The sequence below is a fragment of the Haliotis rubra genome, unplaced genomic scaffold, assembly GCF_003918875.1.
Source record: "Haliotis rubra isolate DU_JTF1 unplaced genomic scaffold, ASM391887v1 Scf473, whole genome shotgun sequence".
NCBI classification, from domain to species: domain Eukaryota; kingdom Metazoa; phylum Mollusca; class Gastropoda; order Lepetellida; family Haliotidae; genus Haliotis; species Haliotis rubra.
In genome coordinates this window covers 719,624-739,483 of record NW_025767161.1, presented here as the reverse complement: position 1 = coordinate 739,483, position 19,860 = coordinate 719,624, and the positions used below count along the sequence as shown (strand labels likewise).

The 19,860-nt window shown below is 39.7% G+C and overlaps 1 protein-coding gene across 4 annotated transcripts in view; it reads right to left on the bottom strand.

The window, feature by feature from the left end:
• LOC124290749 (CAP-Gly domain-containing linker protein 4-like) overlaps positions 1–19,860 on the bottom strand; it is a 50,738-nt gene that overhangs the window by 3,942 nt on the left and 26,936 nt on the right. For all 4 annotated transcript variants that reach the window (XM_046727562.1, XM_046727567.1, XM_046727566.1 and 1 more), the window contains exons 7-12: positions 19,655–19,792; positions 2,196–2,321; positions 1,689–1,812; positions 838–926; positions 567–622; positions 145–238 (exon numbers count right to left, since the gene is read on the bottom strand). In XM_046727562.1, coding sequence (XP_046583518.1) covers positions 145–238; positions 567–622; positions 838–926; positions 1,689–1,812; positions 2,196–2,321; positions 19,655–19,792 — 627 coding nt within the window. The remainder of the gene's footprint in view (positions 1–144; positions 239–566; positions 623–837; positions 927–1,688; positions 1,813–2,195; positions 2,322–19,654; positions 19,793–19,860) is intronic.

Here is a 19,860-nt window from a genome sequence, read left to right as displayed (position 1 = left end):
CAAGACATGTCCAAAAGAATCAGGTAGAGGTACAAGGCCAGGTACAAGATCAGGTACAAGTCAGGTCTCAAGGCCAGATACGAGTACAGCTTCAACACCAAGTAGGAGGCCAGGTATAACACCAGGCTGGAAACAGTTACTAACCCATCTCATTGTTACACAGGACACTGATGCCCGGCTCTAGCTTCAGGTTGGAACTGGACCCAGGGGTACGCAGGATATTCATACTGGACCTCGGGCCTGCAACACAAACACAGCTCACATACAGCCTTGGGCTTCAGATATGTTGTCAACTGTACACATAGCAAGGCAATGGTTATAAAAACTTCAAAATTGCACAATTGTGGGGAATCATGTGAAAATATGTGTTCCTATACATTGATGATCCAATGAAACTTCAAACCTAAATTTTTTGTCTTTTCAATTTATTGTTCAATAAATAAGTGAACATCATGTAAAACCTGTAAACTTGAGAGGTGGATTTCCTGAATGCTATCAAGACAGGAAGAATAGTTCAGCTTCTTTTGCTTGGAACCTTTTCTACGTCACTACAGGATGTAAACTTACGTTTTCGGCGAGGATTTAACCGGTGTGGAATTCAGCAGACTAGCTACAGTAGGTGCTGGAAATACAATACATGGTTCTCAGTTAGTGGACATACTCATAACTAAAGCCCAAAAGTCATACCTAATCTTCCACTGATGAGTTATATATAATTAGTATTCACAGATACTGAGTTTCACTGTTTCAACACAACAAGAATTAGATCCTAATGATATGCTACACAACACTCCTGTAGATGAAACAATTCAAATCGAAATCAAAGTGATTCCTCACCGGTCATCTTCCTGTCCAGCCTCTCGGACACTGCTCCCCAGCTGATGGTGTCCAGGGACTCATCCGAGTCAAACCGGCGATCACCAAGTCTGGAACACACCACAAACGTCTGTACAAGGCAATGAGTCAAACAATCTAGACAAACTGGTCCTTTCTTCCACTTTACAAGATAATATCAATTAGTGTTGGGAATTGGATGAAATCTCACAATTGATGATTGGTTTACTACCAACGACCGACCGATCATCGAAAAGAATTGATTAGCGTCATTTTTCAGATATTCCTATTCAAGTTGACCTTGCAGATAAGCATAACATGGTTGTCTGTTGTTGGGGTTTTTGTTGTTGTTTTGGGTTTTTTTGTCTAGGTTTTTTTTTTTCTTTGGTATTTTTCTTTCGTTTTGTTTTTAGTTAGAAACTTGCATAATGCATTTGCAAATGTCACATCCAATGCAAAATGATGCAACTTTAAGGTGATGACTAATATATCATTAACATAAACTTTATGGAGTCTTTAAGAAATATTCAGTCATGACTTCAGTAAGTGAAGTGAGTTTACTAAGAATTAAACATGTTTCCGGGCACTGACAACTTCTATGATATGTTCCATTGTCAAGTGTTTCAAACACTAAAACAGTAGTTCCAAAATTGTTTGTGTTCGATTATGAGAAAATGTGATCGATTGCTTGGTCGTTTGGTCACTGCGACCAATCTTCGAGTATTTCAATTAATCGGACCACCACTAATATCCATACATACTTCAGAGAAAAGTTCATTTTGGTGGGTAATTTGTTTTTCGTAATTTTCCTTTAATGTGTTATTACATTACATCATCAGATTTCAGACTCTTACTTTTGTATCCTTGACAGCGGGGCAAACACACCGAACTTGGGCTTGCAGGTGAAATAGCGGACTCCGTTAACACAGCCATCGTTCTTGCCTGCCGGCTTGTCCAACTCAATCCCATACCACACACCTGTAGACAGAGACAGCAGAGAGTTCACATACAGATCAGATTACTGTTGAACTGATAACTCTCAATGCCAATGAGTCATGGTTGTCAGTTTCCCTAAGTTTGATACTTTATGAGACTAAAACAGGCTTCAAACTGGTGGTTTGGAATCCTTTTAACTGGACCGACAAGACTGTCAAAAGCAATGGAACAGACATGTAAAGGCAAAGTGGTGAATTTAGAAAAACTGATGGAATTGTTGTCAGTACAAAAGCCTACAAGTACATAATGTAACCTACTGCCTTGGGAACTTGTAAATGTCAGGAGAGACTCAATATGACATGATCAATAGCTGTTATAGACTCACAACAGTGTTCGGTCTTGTACATTCCTCAACTATAAAATACCTGGGGCAAATTTGGTGTCTCCAGCAAATCTGACTGTGCCTTTCCTCTGTCCAGCAACAATGACTCGATCCCCGGCCTCAATGTCCCCCAAGTCCCCCACTGATGATGCCCTTGACTTGCTCAGGCCTGGAACAAAATCATATTGATGGTAGCATTGCATCTTCAAGATGAAAACACAAGCACACTGACGGTAACTGCATCTTGCTGTGTGTCAAGTGGTGTGTTGTGGTGTGTTGTGTTGTGATGTGATGTGATGTGATGTGATGTGATGTGATGTGATGTGATGTGATGTGTGATGTGTGGTGTGTCGTGGTAGTGGAGATTGTATACCATTCCTGACGTATTCTGTTTCTCAAGTACTAGCTGACAGGGATACTTCCGCCATGTAACATGTATAACCAATTCACACACATCATACCGACTCCCTGGGAGCCTGTCTTCCTTGTAACCCCACAACGCCCAACATCAGCAGTGTCACAAGTACCATCTTTAATATTGTTGGACATGACAAATCCTGGAGATCACACCCGGATGCTTCCCTCTCTGGACACATGCTTCATCCACTACATCATGGAGGCGGTCCTCTATATAAACCAAACCAGGAAGGTGGGTAGCCTCGTGGTTGAAGTGTTTGCTTGTTCCACCAAAGGCGCAGGTTCGATTACCCATGTGGGTGCAAAGTGTACAACCCATTTCTAGAGTTACACACCATACTGCTTGATTATTGCTAAAACATTAAACCACTCACTTAATAAACCAAACCCGCATCATGAATGAATCGTAGGAGTTCGATGGACACTGATTTGGGAGTATTTGAAACAAGACTGACAGTGAATAAATCATGTACCTGCAGGGCTGGACAGAGTCTGAGACTACAGCCCAAACCCTGCACTTAGTGTTTGCTTTACGTCCATCTGCAATATGCTGTGTGCCAACTCATCTAAGCTGCTACTATGTCTCCTGAATTTATGCAGGGGACATCAACCCCCAATATATTATCATCAGCAGACTTGTGAGGTGCTCACTGCATCGCCAGAGCCATTCCAGTAGCCAGACGTCATGTTTCTTTATTTTAGTATGTATTTTAGCTATAATGGCATACAGGAATGACTGACGTCCCATCCATAGGCAGCAGAAACTCTTTGTCAGTGGCCTGCACTTTCCTTTGAAAATGACCCGTGAAGATCCGGGGTAGAATAGGTCTTCAGCAACCCATGTGCTTGCCATAAAAAGGCGACTATCTTGTCGTAAGAGGCGACTAACGGGATTGGGTGGTCAGTTTCGCTGACTTGGTTGACACATGTCATCGGTTCCCAATTGCGCAGATCGATGCTCATGCTGTTGATCACTGGACTGTCTGGTCCAGACTCGATTATTTACAGACCGCCGCCATATAGCCGGAATATTGCTGAGTGCGGCGTAAAACTAAACTCACTCACTCACTCCTTTGAAAATAGTGGACGATTTTGAGATAATTCCATCTATTCAGCAATAATACTACATAAGTATTTGGGTTAAATCATAACATTGAAGATCGCATTGCTCCCGAAGGAAAGCTTTTCCACAAACCTGAGCTGTGGATCTATTCTTGCACTTCTTACTATCACAAAATACTCATCCTTGTTTTATTCACATTTTGTGTTGGCGCATGGGAAGTGCAAAGGAGGTAATTTGTATTGCCTAAAACCAAAAGCCAACATCAACTTTAATGGGTATGAAGACTACCTTTCCATTAAAAAGACCTTTGAGAGATTACCTTTGCATGTCATTTTTTCAGTATTGACTTCCAAGGCTGGTCTGTAACATACTCTCTGATTGGTCTGTTCAATGCTGTAGCATAGCCAATCAAACTGGCAAAAAGGAAATCAAGGGCAGGTAATTTGGGATTGCAAGAACCACAGGAATGGATCCAGGGGTTATTGCAGGTGTACAAGAAAGACAGCAAAGGAGATCCAGACGATGCATTTCTCAAGGAACAGTGTCAGTGAAGAGTTCTGCTGTTTCTGTGTCATCATTTACAAGCTGGAATGTGACCAAATTCCTGTTTGGTCGTAGCTTTTTGTCGAACAAAATATCAATACTGAAATAGCTTCAGAATCATCACGGTGGATGAACAAGCTTTGATGTACAAGCCTTGATGAGCTAAATAATACTGAGTGAGTGAGTGAATTTAGTTTTACGCCACTTTTAGCAATATACCAGCAATATCATGGCGGGGAACGCCAGAAATGGGCTTCACACATTGTACCCATGTGGGGAATTGAACCTAGGTCTTCAGCGTGGCGAGCAGACGCATTAACAACTGGGTTACACCACCACCCAATTAAATCCTACGGACAGGTTCCAGTAGTTAAAACACTGAGAATGACCTTCGCCTACACAATGTACAATGAGACAAAGCCACATGAGAACACAAGCCACTGTATGATGATGCTTCTGACACAGAACTCTACAAGGAAGTGGTACTTAAAAGCTGTTGGGTTTCTCCAACAACAAAAGCAAGTAATCCAATCTCCGCCTTCAGCATGAAAAGACAAAGGTTAAAAACCCCATCACCACCAGTGAGAGATGAACTGATCCAGCTTTCAAAGGCTAATGTGTGTCTCATATACTAACATACAGCTAACAGACTGCCATTATCTTGATCATAATGTCTGCACATACAGAAGTATTGGTTACTCCTCCTTAATTAAATTTCTTGTTCTCTTGATCATCAAAATTGCTCACATTCATATCATATTTCTTTTAAAGCACCGTCATGAAACTTTATAAAAAAAAAAGAAGAAGATTTAAACTGTTTTCACATTAAGAGTGAGTGAGGGAGTTTAGTTTTACGCTGCCTTTAGCAATATTCCAGCAATATTATGTCGGGGGAACACCAGAAATGGGCGACACACATTGTACCCATGTGCAGTGTTCACGAATAGCGTCTGACCCTCTGACAAATCCGGCAGATTCGCCAACGGTCAGACAGAAGTCTACCACCTGCCGGCCCCAATGTCTGACTGTATATTTCACAATGACTTTGACTGAAGTTGTTATATGTGACATGTGACACTTGTTTGCTGTTTATAAATCTTATGTTTGTTAATAATTTCAATGTCAATTATAAGAAATATTAAATCTGAAATGTGTGTATAATTTTATTCCATGGGTCCTGTGCATTTTCAATGGGTCAGACAGACATCTGAAACTTACAGGACCCAATGTCCTGTGACTTTGAAACACCATTCGTGAACACTGCATGTGGGGAATAGAACCCGGGTCTTTGGCTTGACAAGCGAACGCTTTAATCACTTGGCTACCCCACCACTCCTCCATATCAAGACTGACTGACTGAGTTTAGTTTTACGCCGCTTTTAGCAATATTCCAGCAATATCACGGCGGGGGACACCAGAAATGGGCTTAACACATTGTGCCCATGTGGGGAATCGAACCCCGGGCCTTCGGAGTGACAAGCGAACGCTTTAACCACTTGGCTACCCCACCACCCCTACATATCAAGAGGTCACATGGAAAACAGTATCTACTTACTTTCATATCTGTGTAACCTATTCAAAAAACATATACAAGGATAGAATCCTCAGACCTTATCATGTCTGTCTGAGACGAAATCTGACTATCAAGGCAATTATTATTCATCTGGATTTTCAAAGTTTCTTTCCTGCTCAGACTTATACCTACTTTTGAAAATGGACCTTACAGTCTGTGCCAAAATTTAATGAGACTAGTCTACTAGCCTGACCATGGCTTTTAGCCAAATTTTCAGTAGAATTTATTGCTGTTATATTGGATTATTATCATCTGTGTAATAGCATTCCGAACAGAATTTAACTAGACTATGGCTTTGGTCTGGTGAAAGGTGCAGACTTTCTCAAACACTGATATTCATTTCACATCCAGACTCGAGTATTTACAGACCACTGTCATATAGCTGGAATATTGCTGAGTTCGTTAAACAACAAACCAAACATTTCATCATTTGAACTGAAACAAAAAACATTCAGACAGAGCTACAGATAACCTTTTGGGTCATTGAGTTATGTACTCGCTTGTGTTCATCTCAACTGGGTATCCTAATTTTCCTTTGAGTAACCAAATAAATTGTACCCACCTCACTCAAACTCAATTGGGTACTTGCCATTTTCCATTAATTGTAAAAATATAATAAAATTTAAATGCTGTTTTTTGTGTTTGTTATCTATATTTTGATCTGTAATATGAGAAATGATAAGAAAGACTGCAAGTTGCTAAGTTCATGTGTTGAAATAGAACCTCTCAACATACCTCAGTTATTTTATCCATCCAACGGTACGCAAGCTAAGATTTGACATGTTTGTGTGTGTATGCATGCAAGATCAAAAATTGTCGCGTTCTTGCACGCAATAGATTTAATAGGAACTGGGTTTTCACATAAATATTTGTGTAATTTACGCAGATACGCAGTTCACCTATACCTTTGTACAGAGAATTTGATTACTGATAGCTTGTGCGAATGTAATTGCCCACCAGTAACACCAATACTGTCACCATTCTCATTGCACGGAGTCAACTGTTGACCTACAAGCTGCCTCAGGGTTGATACAAGGCTCATACACCATCAAGCTGGCACAGGACACTTAGTAGAGAAACTGGTTGTGTTTAATTACTAAGTAGTCACCGGGAAGTAATCAATGTACCCAAGCATGCACTGCTGCATCAAGTGTCATTATAAACTGTAGAAGTAAGCTTCCCTCCACAATTTCATTCTGTTCAAGATATTCAATAGACATCCTTGATGTAACCCCACATGAAACACCGTTACCCTATGTCATGAAAAAAACTGTGCATATTTCCTCAGGACACATGGAGGGAACAAGAAATTGGTTCTGCCATGGAACTATCATATTATATGTGCCATTGGCTCTGTATTATAAGGAATTGTAATGTGCTTGAACCACTGGGTGGTATTACAAGCTTAGGCCTGTCATATAATGTGGACTTACACAGACATGAATATCTTTTGATACACATTAATGCCCAAAGCTGATCTTATGACGCTTCTCAATGCTAAGGGATATTTTATGTTTTTCAACACACAAGGAATAGTGAATGCTTATCAGTGAGTTTAGTTTTACGCCACTTTTCACATTATTCAAACAATATCACAGCGTTGGACAACAGAACTGGCCTTCAGACATTGTACCTATGTGGGGAATCGAACCTGGGACTTTGGCGTGTTAGTATGCGAACGTTTTAACCTCTAGGCTACCCCACCGCTCTTGCATGCTCGCTAACACTATCCCAATTACGCAGATCGATGCTCGTGCTGTTGATCACTGAAATGTCTGGTCCAGACTCGATTATTTACAGACCGTCGCCATGAAACTGGAATAGTGTTGAGTGCGGCGTAAAAGTAAATTCACTCATTCATTAACACTAAAGAAATAAAGGAATATTGAACGCTAATGAACACGAAACAAATATCTTATGCTTTACAAGGCTAAGCCAATATCCTACATTTCTCAATGCAAAAGAAATATCTTAATTTATCACTGAAACATCACATGACAGATATGAGATTAAGCAGTACTTTCAGGTATATCTTGTATGTTGGCATGTGAGTGGTGATTGTGATAGACAGCTGGTGTAGAAACTAATGCTACTAGCGATAGTACAACTACCAACCACCGAGTAACATTCCTTACAGACTCAAATATAACATACTCAAAAACAAGAACAGTACTTCGACAAATTTTCCCCAACCTTATACACAATAAACCCGTCAAGTTCAACACAGAAAACACAATTTTTATCACCATCGTAAAATATAAATGTAATCATTTTCCAAATCTTTCTCTCCGAATGCTTACATGAAAGTAGACACTTCCTAGTTAGCAGATCAAACTTGCTAGTAACAATGTATCCATTTCACTTTATTGGAATAGTTTGAAAATGTGATCAAGAAAATTATGACAGCACAGAGAATAGTTCATTTAATTTATGGGCTTCAAATCCCATTTTCCAACCAGCCTGATTGCAACATACACTCTCAGTCATGCAACAATCACTAACAGTTAATGTCTGCAAATATATGTTCTACTGCCAAGAGACAAATATGAAAACATCTTCATTCAGGTGCATAAAGTATATGAAGTGATAGCATGTTTTGTTAGTTAAAACTGGCATCCATATAGGAGATGCATTTGTGTTTTATCAAACATTGAGTGTGTTTAGTTTTAGTACTTTAGTACTTTTAGCAATATTCCAGCAATATCACGGCAGGGGACACCAGAAATGGGCTTCACACATTGTACCCATTTGGGGAATCGAACCTGGGTCTTTGGCATGACAAGCGAACGCTTTAACCACTAGGCTACCCCACCACCCATTTATCAAACAGTATCTTGAAGGAGATTAGTAAGTTGACATAGGTTTCCACTTGTTCAACCCTTACACAAATGATTTCATTTTAAGACTTATTTACAGACTGCCGCCATATAGCTGGAATACTACAGAGTGCGGCGTAAAACTAAATTAACTCATTTTAAGACAACCTTTCAAGTTTGACTTTAAAACACGTTTTCAAACATTTCATCGATGCCACAACAGAGAAGGATGTGATTGAAAGACAACTGGCCCATAGTTGTGATGGCATAGTGGAGTAACATTAATCATGCCACAACAGGGAAGGATGTGATTGAAAGACAACTGGCCCATAGCTGTGATGTCATAGTGGAGTAACATTAATCATGCCACATGCATAACTTTTCAAGTGACATCCCCAACCTACATTCTCTTCCCACAGAGGTTACTTGTCATATCTTCCTACGAACCTCTGTTCTAATACGGCCCTTTCATGGTGCGAGTGTTCAGGATTCGTTATTGGTTGCAATCAGATTTAGTTGTGCAATCAGCGATGTTGTTTCAAAAGTGATCATTCGCAAGGCCTCGGTAATTTCCGTATGCTTCGGGAAAACTAGAACCTCTTCCCCTGCGCGATGCGCAAACGTTTCTTCTAGACAGAACTCAGTCATGTAATGGCGGATCCACGGCATCTCCATCGCCCTCGTCGACAACGGACAAGCTAGCCATAAAATGTCTTGTGTGTCACATCAACACAATTCCCTGCTGATGAGGGACATTTGTCGCCCCACATTTGTTGGTATTAGTCAAGCTGGATCTAAGTCGACGTAACAAGTGTTCTGATTGGATAAAAAGAAGGGAGATAATTCGTGTTGCGATTTTTTGCCGCTAGGGGATTTTACGAAAACCGGGAAATATGGCCGTATTAGAACAGAGGTTCACAGGAAGATATGACAAGTAACCTCTGTGGGAAGAGAATGTCCCGACCTACTGACTGGCAGTATTTCTGAACACATTAACCTCTTGACCATCTTGACATTTAGACATAAAGTATGCAGTTCTTTCAACCTGGCATTCGACTTATGAACATTTAACAAAGATTTCCCCAAATAATGGTGCCATCAAATAAAACTGACAGGCTGCAAAAATTAAACACAAGAAGTATACTTCAAAAGTTATGTTTAAGTGGGTCACTCTTAGCAGTGGTGACAACTGACAAACAACTTTCTATAAATATCACAGACACACAATGAACAGTAATCCATGCTCAGGTTGAAGAAAGAAAATGTTCAACAGTATACATGCTGCATCACCTATTCCTTGACATTGAATGCCGGGCCTATATAACTAGAATATAGTCTACCCTTCCAAGGTCGGTAGGTTTGTATACAATGTGGTATATATATATATATATATATCAATAATGCCCTATACAGTATCATTATACAAGTATGCTGTGATGTCATCATGGGTTATCGCAAGATATAGCCAACCTGTGAACTCAGTGTGCAAGGAGTAGGATACAGAACACTTTTCAAGAAATATGTTTGAAATTAAGGCATCCTTGTCACAACTCAATGAATGACAAGTCCCTAGATTCAAACAATACAGCTACAATGTTCATGGACTCCAGAAAAACCTAAATCAATATTAATACATAATGTAATTTGAATACACAAACATGCACTGAAAGATCTTTAGTATTTTTGCGCCAATAATTTTGCTCCGCACATATTTTTACTTACGAATGTTCTCTCAAACTAGTTCACTATATACTGTCTAAAGGCATGGCCATGCAGATACTATAATGCCTTATAACCTTGCCTTCGAAGGTGTCCAAAGAAACTAAATTGAAATAGTACTGAATTTGATCAAATTGGAACTTTAACATTTTAAAAGGGCATGTGTGGGTGATGGCTTCTTGAATTTTCACATTAGGTTATGACAAGGAGCATATTGCCCACAATTATTACCATACTTATTTTCGCAAAACATCAACAATGATGGGAATCTGCAGACTTGTCTGGGAAAATAAACATCTAAAAACACAGTGGATTCAATATATTGTATTTTGACAAAATGATTACATTGTGACAGACACATGTCAAGATTTCCTCATGATAATTTACGTCTATGTACATATGTGATATAAGTATTTCATTCACAATCACACAAATAACAAGCCAATCGGAGATGACTGATAACAATATCAAATAAAGTTTATTTCGGCCAGTTTAAAAGTTTTCTAACAATATATATGTCATAGCACAGATACTACAAGACCAGCGTTCACGGTATTACATCCGTTTGCTTTGTTTTTAACACTGTTCACTGCTACACGCTTTCTCTCACTCGGTATCAGTATGGCTTCGTTTGTCCTTATAGATTAAACTTCGCACCATCCGATATTAAAACTAATTTTGCTCGTGGTCGTTTTCCTACTTCCCTTGAATCACTCAAGCACGCCGGTGTTCCCACTATCTTAGCGGCTTCCTCGTTCATTCATTCAAAGTTGCGAGGGAAAATGGCTGCTCCCAGTCTGGCAACTCACTTCACACGAACTTCACCCCTTTTCCTTCCGAATCACAAAGGAACACACCTCTACGAATATCCAATCTGGGTTGTAAGGTTCAATTCCCTTATGAATACACGGTCGAGGACGGACTAGCGATCCCCCGCGCGACTCATATGCCATCGTCTCTCATGACGACTGTTCATAATCCACTCAACACCCTTGTTCAACAACAGAGGCAGGATTCGCTTCGTCCTCCATTTCCTCGTCGTCTAGTAGATCAATTCCATGTTCATCGTCCTCATCCTCGTCATCGTCCATAGCATAATCACTATTTTCATCGTCACTAGATCCCATTTCAGAGTCATGTAACACTTGACACCGTAATGTTGTTATTTCATCTGCTTTGTTCGATGCATATTCGTAGTACATATTCCGCACACCCTCCGTCACCGCCATGCGCAGTCTCAACGAGTAGCGAAATGACCGGTGATTTTCCTTGCTAGCCTTGTCGTATCGTTTCGCCATTTCATCTAGTCGTCTATTTAGTTGTACAATCTGTTCACATGCCTTCCGAAACGCCCTCTCAGCTTCGTTCAGTTTCGTTTGTACATCGGAAGTCATTTTGTGTCTCTATTTGGCCTGCTTTCTCGCAGTTCTATCGGAGAGTATTGTAACTATTTATAGCGCAACTGGCAACCTCATTCCGTGGGCCAGTCCACTCTTGCAACAGGGGTCAAAGGCTATACACACAGCATATTGAACTGTTTACATTTGAAGGCATAATTCGATCGGCTCTAACAAAAACACGCTGTAGATAAGTAGTAAAAGGTTGAGCATTTTGCATATTCACAATTAATTTATCCCTCCAATATCCCTGTTCACCCTAAAATAGACTTTTGAAATGCAATCAGATGGTCCAAGCTGGCCGATTTCGTGCACCGTCCACTAGAACTAACGGATTAGCCAAGGTGTGGAAATCACACGGTTGTTGTTCCGACGGACAGTTGTTCTAAACAATTACTGTCAGAGGTAAATGTGAGCTTAGCGAAACAACTCAGCACGCGGTCAGTTTAACTTGAGAAAACATCATGCCAGAGGCCATTATTCGTTTTCAACATTTCAACTGAAGTGTGAATGATAATCCTCTGGGGAAATTGTGTTTGTATGATAATAATTATTGATTATGTATCGTCTTCGAACAACATTTTAGAAGTGACACACATAAAAAAGGTGAAACTTTATGGATGTCAACTTATCTATTACGAGGAACACGATATCCTCATAATAAAGAATAATAATAATAAAGGCATCCATAATTTTTCACCTTTCACCAGTTCAAACTGAAATTTACAAAACAGTCAACTATCAGTTATACATGTCATAGAATTTAAAAGAGCAATACCTAAAATCAATCAACTGTTCTAGGATAACCATGCTGCTATTTTTCGCATCATTGATGATACATGATGCATATCTATACTTCAATACTTATGGTTTCTTTCATATTGTTTAACACTTCACTCTACAACATTCAAGTTATGTGAGGGGAAAGACCATTATATACTATTACAGTGCTGTTTTAAATAAACCCCAACATTGAACATTATCTTCTCTGCGACACGAATAAAATTTCGAATGAAGATTGTAAATAATTTATCATTTGAAATACATTTTTAAATAATCAACTTTATTTTTTTTCACAGGTGTCTAAGAAAATGGTGTGAACTGTCTTGTGTTTGTAGATCGATCAGTTGTTCCATATTTGTATTGAAATGTACATAACCCGTACTTGTTCCCATCACAGGTGTAACACATGCAAACCTTTGTCTCAGAGCAATGCCTGTCGTAATTGAACATTTGCCACCGTCTCTAAAGTGCAACTATAACTCCACGAGTATTGCTACATAAACTTCCGATACCTGTGTTTTATACATACTTACATGCTTACAGAGGTAACAATAACATACTAGATACAAGGGCATGTGAATTTTTGCCTGTGAGTGAATTTTTTAAGTTAAGCACCTTGGCAGGCCGTTTAACAAAAAATTGTGAAGGACCAATAATCCCTAATTCATTCTGAGGCTGTATTCTCAATATTTTTCAGTCTTTTATTAGTTTTATTCAAAGCATTGAGACATCAGCTCAGTCAGATCCACTTTGGTAGTTTGTGACCCAAGAACATTGGATGACATCATCTTCATTCAGAAAGACTGACTGACTGGCCGAGTATGGTTTTACGCCGTTTTTAGCAATATTCCAGCAATATCACGGCAGGGGACACCAGAAATGGGCATCACAAAGTGTACCCATGTGGGAATCGAACCCGGGCCTTCGGCGTGACGAGCGAACGCTTTAACCACTAGGCTAACCCACAGCCCCTCATTCAGAAGGAAGGGACAATGCGTTCATGTGACGTCACGTAGTAAATACAATGTTACAAAGCCCTTTGAAAACAATGGAACAACTAGCATGAACTTTTTCCATCAGTACGAAGCAACATTTTATGATATCAGTGAAAATATGACTGAAAATAACTTCCTGAAAATAATTTTTCACAAGCTATTGACCCAACTTAATAATTCGATGTGGATAGATGATATAACTGCCACTCCAAGTGGTCTCTGCAGATTTCGTGAAGACTGTAAAGTATGAAATATTTCCCCTGAGATTAATCTGATTATTCCCTGCAAAGCCATATTATCTTCACATTTCCAGCTGAGACACAGACCTTGAAAAATAATTAGGTTCTATATTTACACTAGCGATGGCATTCTGTAGACATTTATTAAGAGTATGAAGACACTTCTCCACAAAGACATTAAAGTCAGAGAGACTGTCAGTGCACCACCACCAGGAGAACTGTACAGGACTACCCAGAGACTTCTTCAGAAGGCAATAAGATAATCTTATAATGTAGGGGAGACAGTGTCAGTGCATCCAAGATATAAGTTAGATATCGTGCTGAAACACATACCGGCACACTCCTTTAATTAGTACCCCTTACCAGCCTTTTGAAAAATATATGGATGCTTAGTTTAGTTAATTTGACATGTCAGGCTTCCACATCCATCACCATGACTTTAAGCATTTCAGCAAGAAAATAAATGTTCCCAAAATATCTTTTATAAAACAATATCTCCCGGTAGATTAACTACCTCATGCTGAGTGGGTATGGTGTGCTACATATAGCAATATTCCTACAATATCACAGCAAGGGATACCCATGCTGTGAATTGAACCAAATCCTTCCTATGTAGAGTGATTGTCTGTTTTTCACAATGACTGACTTATTTTTAGATATTAATCATTGTTCCGGGGTCCATTTTGAGTTTAATGCCTCAATTGTGGATAATTTGTTTTTAACAAGATGACTATTTCTAGGACTGTGTTAGTCTGGATGACCCACTGCTGTATAAACCTCCTCCCTTCATCCTGCTGAATCTTTGCTGATGTGCTGCATCTTGTAGCCCATGACATCAGCATCGTGATATGTTATCTCACTGTCACGTATTTCTCATGTGAGTAAATATAGATGTGATATGTCTGGAAATAAGGGAGTGTCTGAAGATATTTATTGACAATTGTATCCAATCCTTTTCAAGTTGTTAACTTCAACACCACAAATAGACTCATTTAAACATTTCATAAGGGTGAAAAATAAGACACCTTTTGGACAAAGGGCGAGGAAGAAAGAACAAAGACTCAAGTGATATTTTATGCCACTTTTAGCAATATTCCAGCAATATCACAGCAGGGGACACCAGAAATTGGCTTCAAACATTGTACCCATGTGGGGAATCGAACCTGGGTCTTGGGTGTGACAACAAGCACTTCAGCCAGTAGGCTAGGCCTCCGCTCGGTGACACAATTAACGTCTTACCACAAGCAGATGTTCCAGGTTGTTAACTTTGACACTTAATCCGTGTAAAAGTAGCATCTTCTCAGACCTCCACACATCGTCAAACAGAATTGTAGATATGTGACAGAACTTTATTACACCACATCATAAGATCAGGTATTTGTGAAACAATACCCCATGTATTAGTACATTACAGCTTTATGTGAGTACTATGTAGGCCTGTAACGATGCATCCAACTATCGATGGATTGCAATTGTTGAGTCTCCGATAGCAATTAATCGATGGTAGAAACGAAAACTATCGATGCATCGATAGTATGTGTGACTATCGATAGTTTAGTAATTGACTTCCATTGATAAATGTGCAGTGCAGAATACAGGAAGTACCAGATTCGTTCACTTTGATTTTGAGTTTTCCACCCGTTACCTGTTAACTTGATATGGGTTCTAAGTTTCTTGTCAGTTATCAAAAGAGACTGAAACTACTTTAACTTGTTTTATTTCATATAAACTATACATTTATTTGGGAAATGACTTCAAATGAGACAATTCAAGGAGAGAAAAACTACTGCAATAGTTGGTCGCAATAGTATGTTGCAATAGAGTATCGCTATCGCTATCCCAATAGTTGTTTCCCCCTCAATAGTCACCCCTAGTACTATGTGAACTACTATTTTTTTAAAGTTCAACTTCATCCCAGATCTTCTTAAAAAAAGCAACAATATCAAGAGTCAAAATTTTCTGAGCATATATTTTGCTCTGTACTAGGTATTCAGTGGTGTCTTCCTCTTTAGACATCCTGTGACCAAGTAAGTCATCATAATTGCATAACAGCATACTATTGGTGTTATTGGTTGGTTTGTAACACCGCAATACTCAAGCCATATGGCGGCAGTTTGTTAATAATCAAATCTGGGCCAGATAATCCAGTGATCAACAGCATGAGCATCGATCTACACAATTGGGATAGAGTGACGCGTGATCCAAGTCAGTGAACAACCCGATCCCGTTAGTCGCCTCTTAGGACAATCATGGGTTGCTGAAGACCAATTCTTACCCGGATCTTCATGGGGCTATTGGTGTTATTGGACAGGCAAGGCAAAGTGTTTGGATGATCCTAGCACACAATAGTCCTGTACACTGTGTGTATGGAAAGAGCCAGGGGAGACAATTCTGCATTGAAAATTTGAGACCCCCCAGACTGGGCGACACACACACAGTCGTCCAATAAAGCACTGCTGTATAGAATGACCCTGACCTACTGAATGTAGATGCTGACACCAGGTGAAGACGGATCCAACAACGTGACATGTAACAGCTTGAGACATTTATCACAGCTGAACTTTTACCACCTGCTCCAATATGCTCCCATTGTATTGGTGTGAGAATAACATTGATTATATCCCAACAATGTCACAAGGAGAGAACCTTAAACATTTTAAAAGCCAGAAATGGCAATAATGTTTCTTTGTGCACTAATGCAAAATCTATGAAAACTAATATTTGAAATGTCAGTGAGTCCCCTCTGGAATGTTCAATGCTTCTGTCAACCAACTCGAGCTCATCAATGACTGTCATTACCTGAACTCTTCAATGATTGTATCATCGATGCCTGAACTCTTCATTCAAAGACTGTCAGCCATATCTGATCTTGTTCATGACTCTGTCACCCACACCTGAATGGTGAGCTAAACAATACAATGTGCCACCATCTTGCAAGTACCTCACCATGTCAATTCAGCAAGGAGATTCAGAATGACAAAGAGGATGGCTGTTAAGTCATCAAAGCAATAAGAAAGCATTACCTAGTTATCAGCATTATTTTATTTCCCACAATCCCTCAGCAAGAAATTAATAATTAGTTCAGAAACATCATGAAAAACTAAATACTTTGACCAGGCAGTTCTGCAGCAAGCCGATAGTTTCCTGAATACTAACATCAAAAATAAAAACAAAAAATATTTGAAATTTAAGTTATGTTACGTTTTGGATTACAGTCTCTCAGTAAAGTACAGATTCAAGTGCAAGTTGCTTTTTAGGGGGTTGATGGGTGTGTGGGTGTGGGTGTTTTCAAACCGACACTCAGAGGTAAGCATGTAATCACAAGAGGTAAAATACTCAAAGAGTCACAGTGTACTTCACTTTCTGCACAGCAGAATTACTCCTTGCAGATTACCCTTCCCATTGTGCATTGCGAAGAATTTGAATGTAATGAGATAATTTGTTTCAACATGGCTTCCACAACTGTCATGATGGTACACGACTGACTGACTGACTGACCGACACATGAGTTCTGGAATTGGCAGCGAAAGAATCGCCTCAATCAATCTTGCACGCGCATGCATGCACTGAGCAATGGTTTTACATTCCAGCAACATCACGGCGGGGACACCAGAAATGGGCTTCACACATTGTACCCATGTGGGGATTCGAACCCGGGTCTTCGGCGTGACGAGTCAACCCTTTAACCACTAGGCTACCCCACCGCCCCGATGGTACATGAAGATGACCCAAACACGTAATAATTCTGAAAAAGACCCCAAGGTCAAGGTCACCCAAATCAACTGGTGTCTGCGTAATCCCCCAATGTACCGGTAGGCTGTCACCAAATTTGAAGACATTGGGTACAACAGTTCATGAGATATCGCGTTAACAAGAATCGGGACGTACAGATGTACGGACAGACACCGCTGAATACATAGTCCCCCGTTCCGCGTTGTGGCGGGGGACAATAAAGACACATCTTATTGACAGGCGAAAGAACATTTGAATAATGTCCAAATTGTAATGTTACTCTTGACAGAATTCAGAATTCTGACAAAACTAGAAGCAGGTTCAGAAATAAAAATAAACAAAAGAAACCGTTCACAATATTTTTGAAGAAATAAAACATAATATTCAGGATGAAGGAAAATGAAATTTTCAATATGACAGCTTTAAAAAAAAGGGACCATAACTCTGACCGCATCAAGACCCCCAGCATCATTTCAAACACAATCTTCCTTCATCCTGCTGACAATGTTTGATTAAACTACCAGCTCAACTGAGAAGTAGGTTATTGAAGACATTAACATAGAAATGAGTACCAGTTGTAGCCAGTAGTGTTGGGAATTGGTTGAAATCTCATAATTGATGATTGCTTCATTATCAACGAACAATTATCGATAAAAATTGGTTAGCGTCAATTTTCAGATTTTCCTATCCAGGTTGTTATTGCAGATATGTAAAACATGATGCACCTTGCTACTTTAAAGTGATGTTGATATATCATGAACATAAACCTTCTGGGGTCTTCAAGAAATATTCAGTCATGACTTTTCAGTTAGTGAAGTGAGTTTTCTAAGAATTAAACAAGTTTTCAGGCCCTGACAACTTCGGAGTTATGTTCGTCAAGTGTTTCAAAGACTAAAACAGCAGTTCCAAAATCGTTTGTGTTCGATTATGAAGAAAATGTGATCGATTGCTTGGTCGTTTGGTCACTTCGACCAATCTTCGATTATTTCAATTAATCGGACCACCACTAGTAGCTAGTATGTGTCAAATCTTTAGAGTCCAATAGCCCGAACTTGGCTCTCAGAACATTGTACATGCCTGTGTATCACATGGACAATTGTTAGCAAAAATAACAGAATTTTCATTTGCACGAGTTGCTGAAGTCATGGGCTCGGTAGTATGTGCCAACCCCACCTAGCCATCACAAAAACACTGTTTGTGAGCATATGGTAAACTGATTCCCACGGAAACTGGTGACTTGCAGAAGCATGAAATACCTGATTCAATGACAGGATATTCCACTTAAATTCGGTTAACTTTTATCAGTTCAAGTGCCTCATGAAGTGTTGCAGACATGCTGGTATGTATTGCCACCTGATATATCATCGTCTCAGAGTGGTGTTTCCTCAGCTCCTTGTCAAGGAGACTCTGGCACTCTAGTGAGCATGACCCATCATTCTTGTCAGCAGCACCACTTACCACCGTACTGGACAGGGCTCCAGATACTTGTATACACCAGTAAATCAGTGTAAGAGGCGACTAACGGGATCGGGTGATCAGACTCGCTGACTTGGTTGACACGTCATCGTATCCTAAATGTGTTGATCAATGCTCATGATGTTGATCACTGGATTATTTGGTCCAGACTTGATTGTATATAGCTGGAATATTGCTGAGTGTGGCATTTAACGACAGACAGACAGTAAATCAGTGATGAACCTAGGGATTGGCTGATCAGGGACATTGGTCCCATTGTGCTTTGAGACCATTACACTAAACACTGGCAAAGTCGATTGGCTGCTTGGTAACATATGTTTGTCGGACATTCGCAGTGTTTTATTACCATGCATTGCTGAAAAATCCATGACCAAATGCATCCGTCTTGATCAGTGTATAGCACAAACCAGTTTACTACTTTGCATGCGTGTCTGAGAAACTTCAAAATGAAAGCAAATGGTAACATACTTTGACATTAAATTAAAAATGACATCTTAAATGTCTTGACGATTTGTAGAAATAAATATATAGTGACTAGAAATTTGAGCTGGGTAGCTGGACCAGCTTTACAGAAATGTAATTATCCCAATTTTGAAGGCACATGTGACTGGCAGGCATCTTCTGATCCACGCTAGAGTTGTGAGGACATGTTTTCAATCAGGTGTTCAGAGGTGGAATGACTGAAGAACAGCACCAAGAACGCCGCCAAAATCATCACAGTAAGATACTGTGTCCCATGTAATACATACCTGTATCGACCCTAGCTGTCACGTGATTGACCTTGACTGTGGCTGGTTTGATGGGTGATCTGCTCGGGGAGCCTGGCGATACCCTTGAAGCAAGAACTTGGCCAGGTTTGGTAATTTTACTGACGGGAGCAAAGATTCCTGCAATGAAAGTAACTCCTTGGTTAAATCACAGCAATGTGTGTAGGATCTACATGTTGTATCTACAT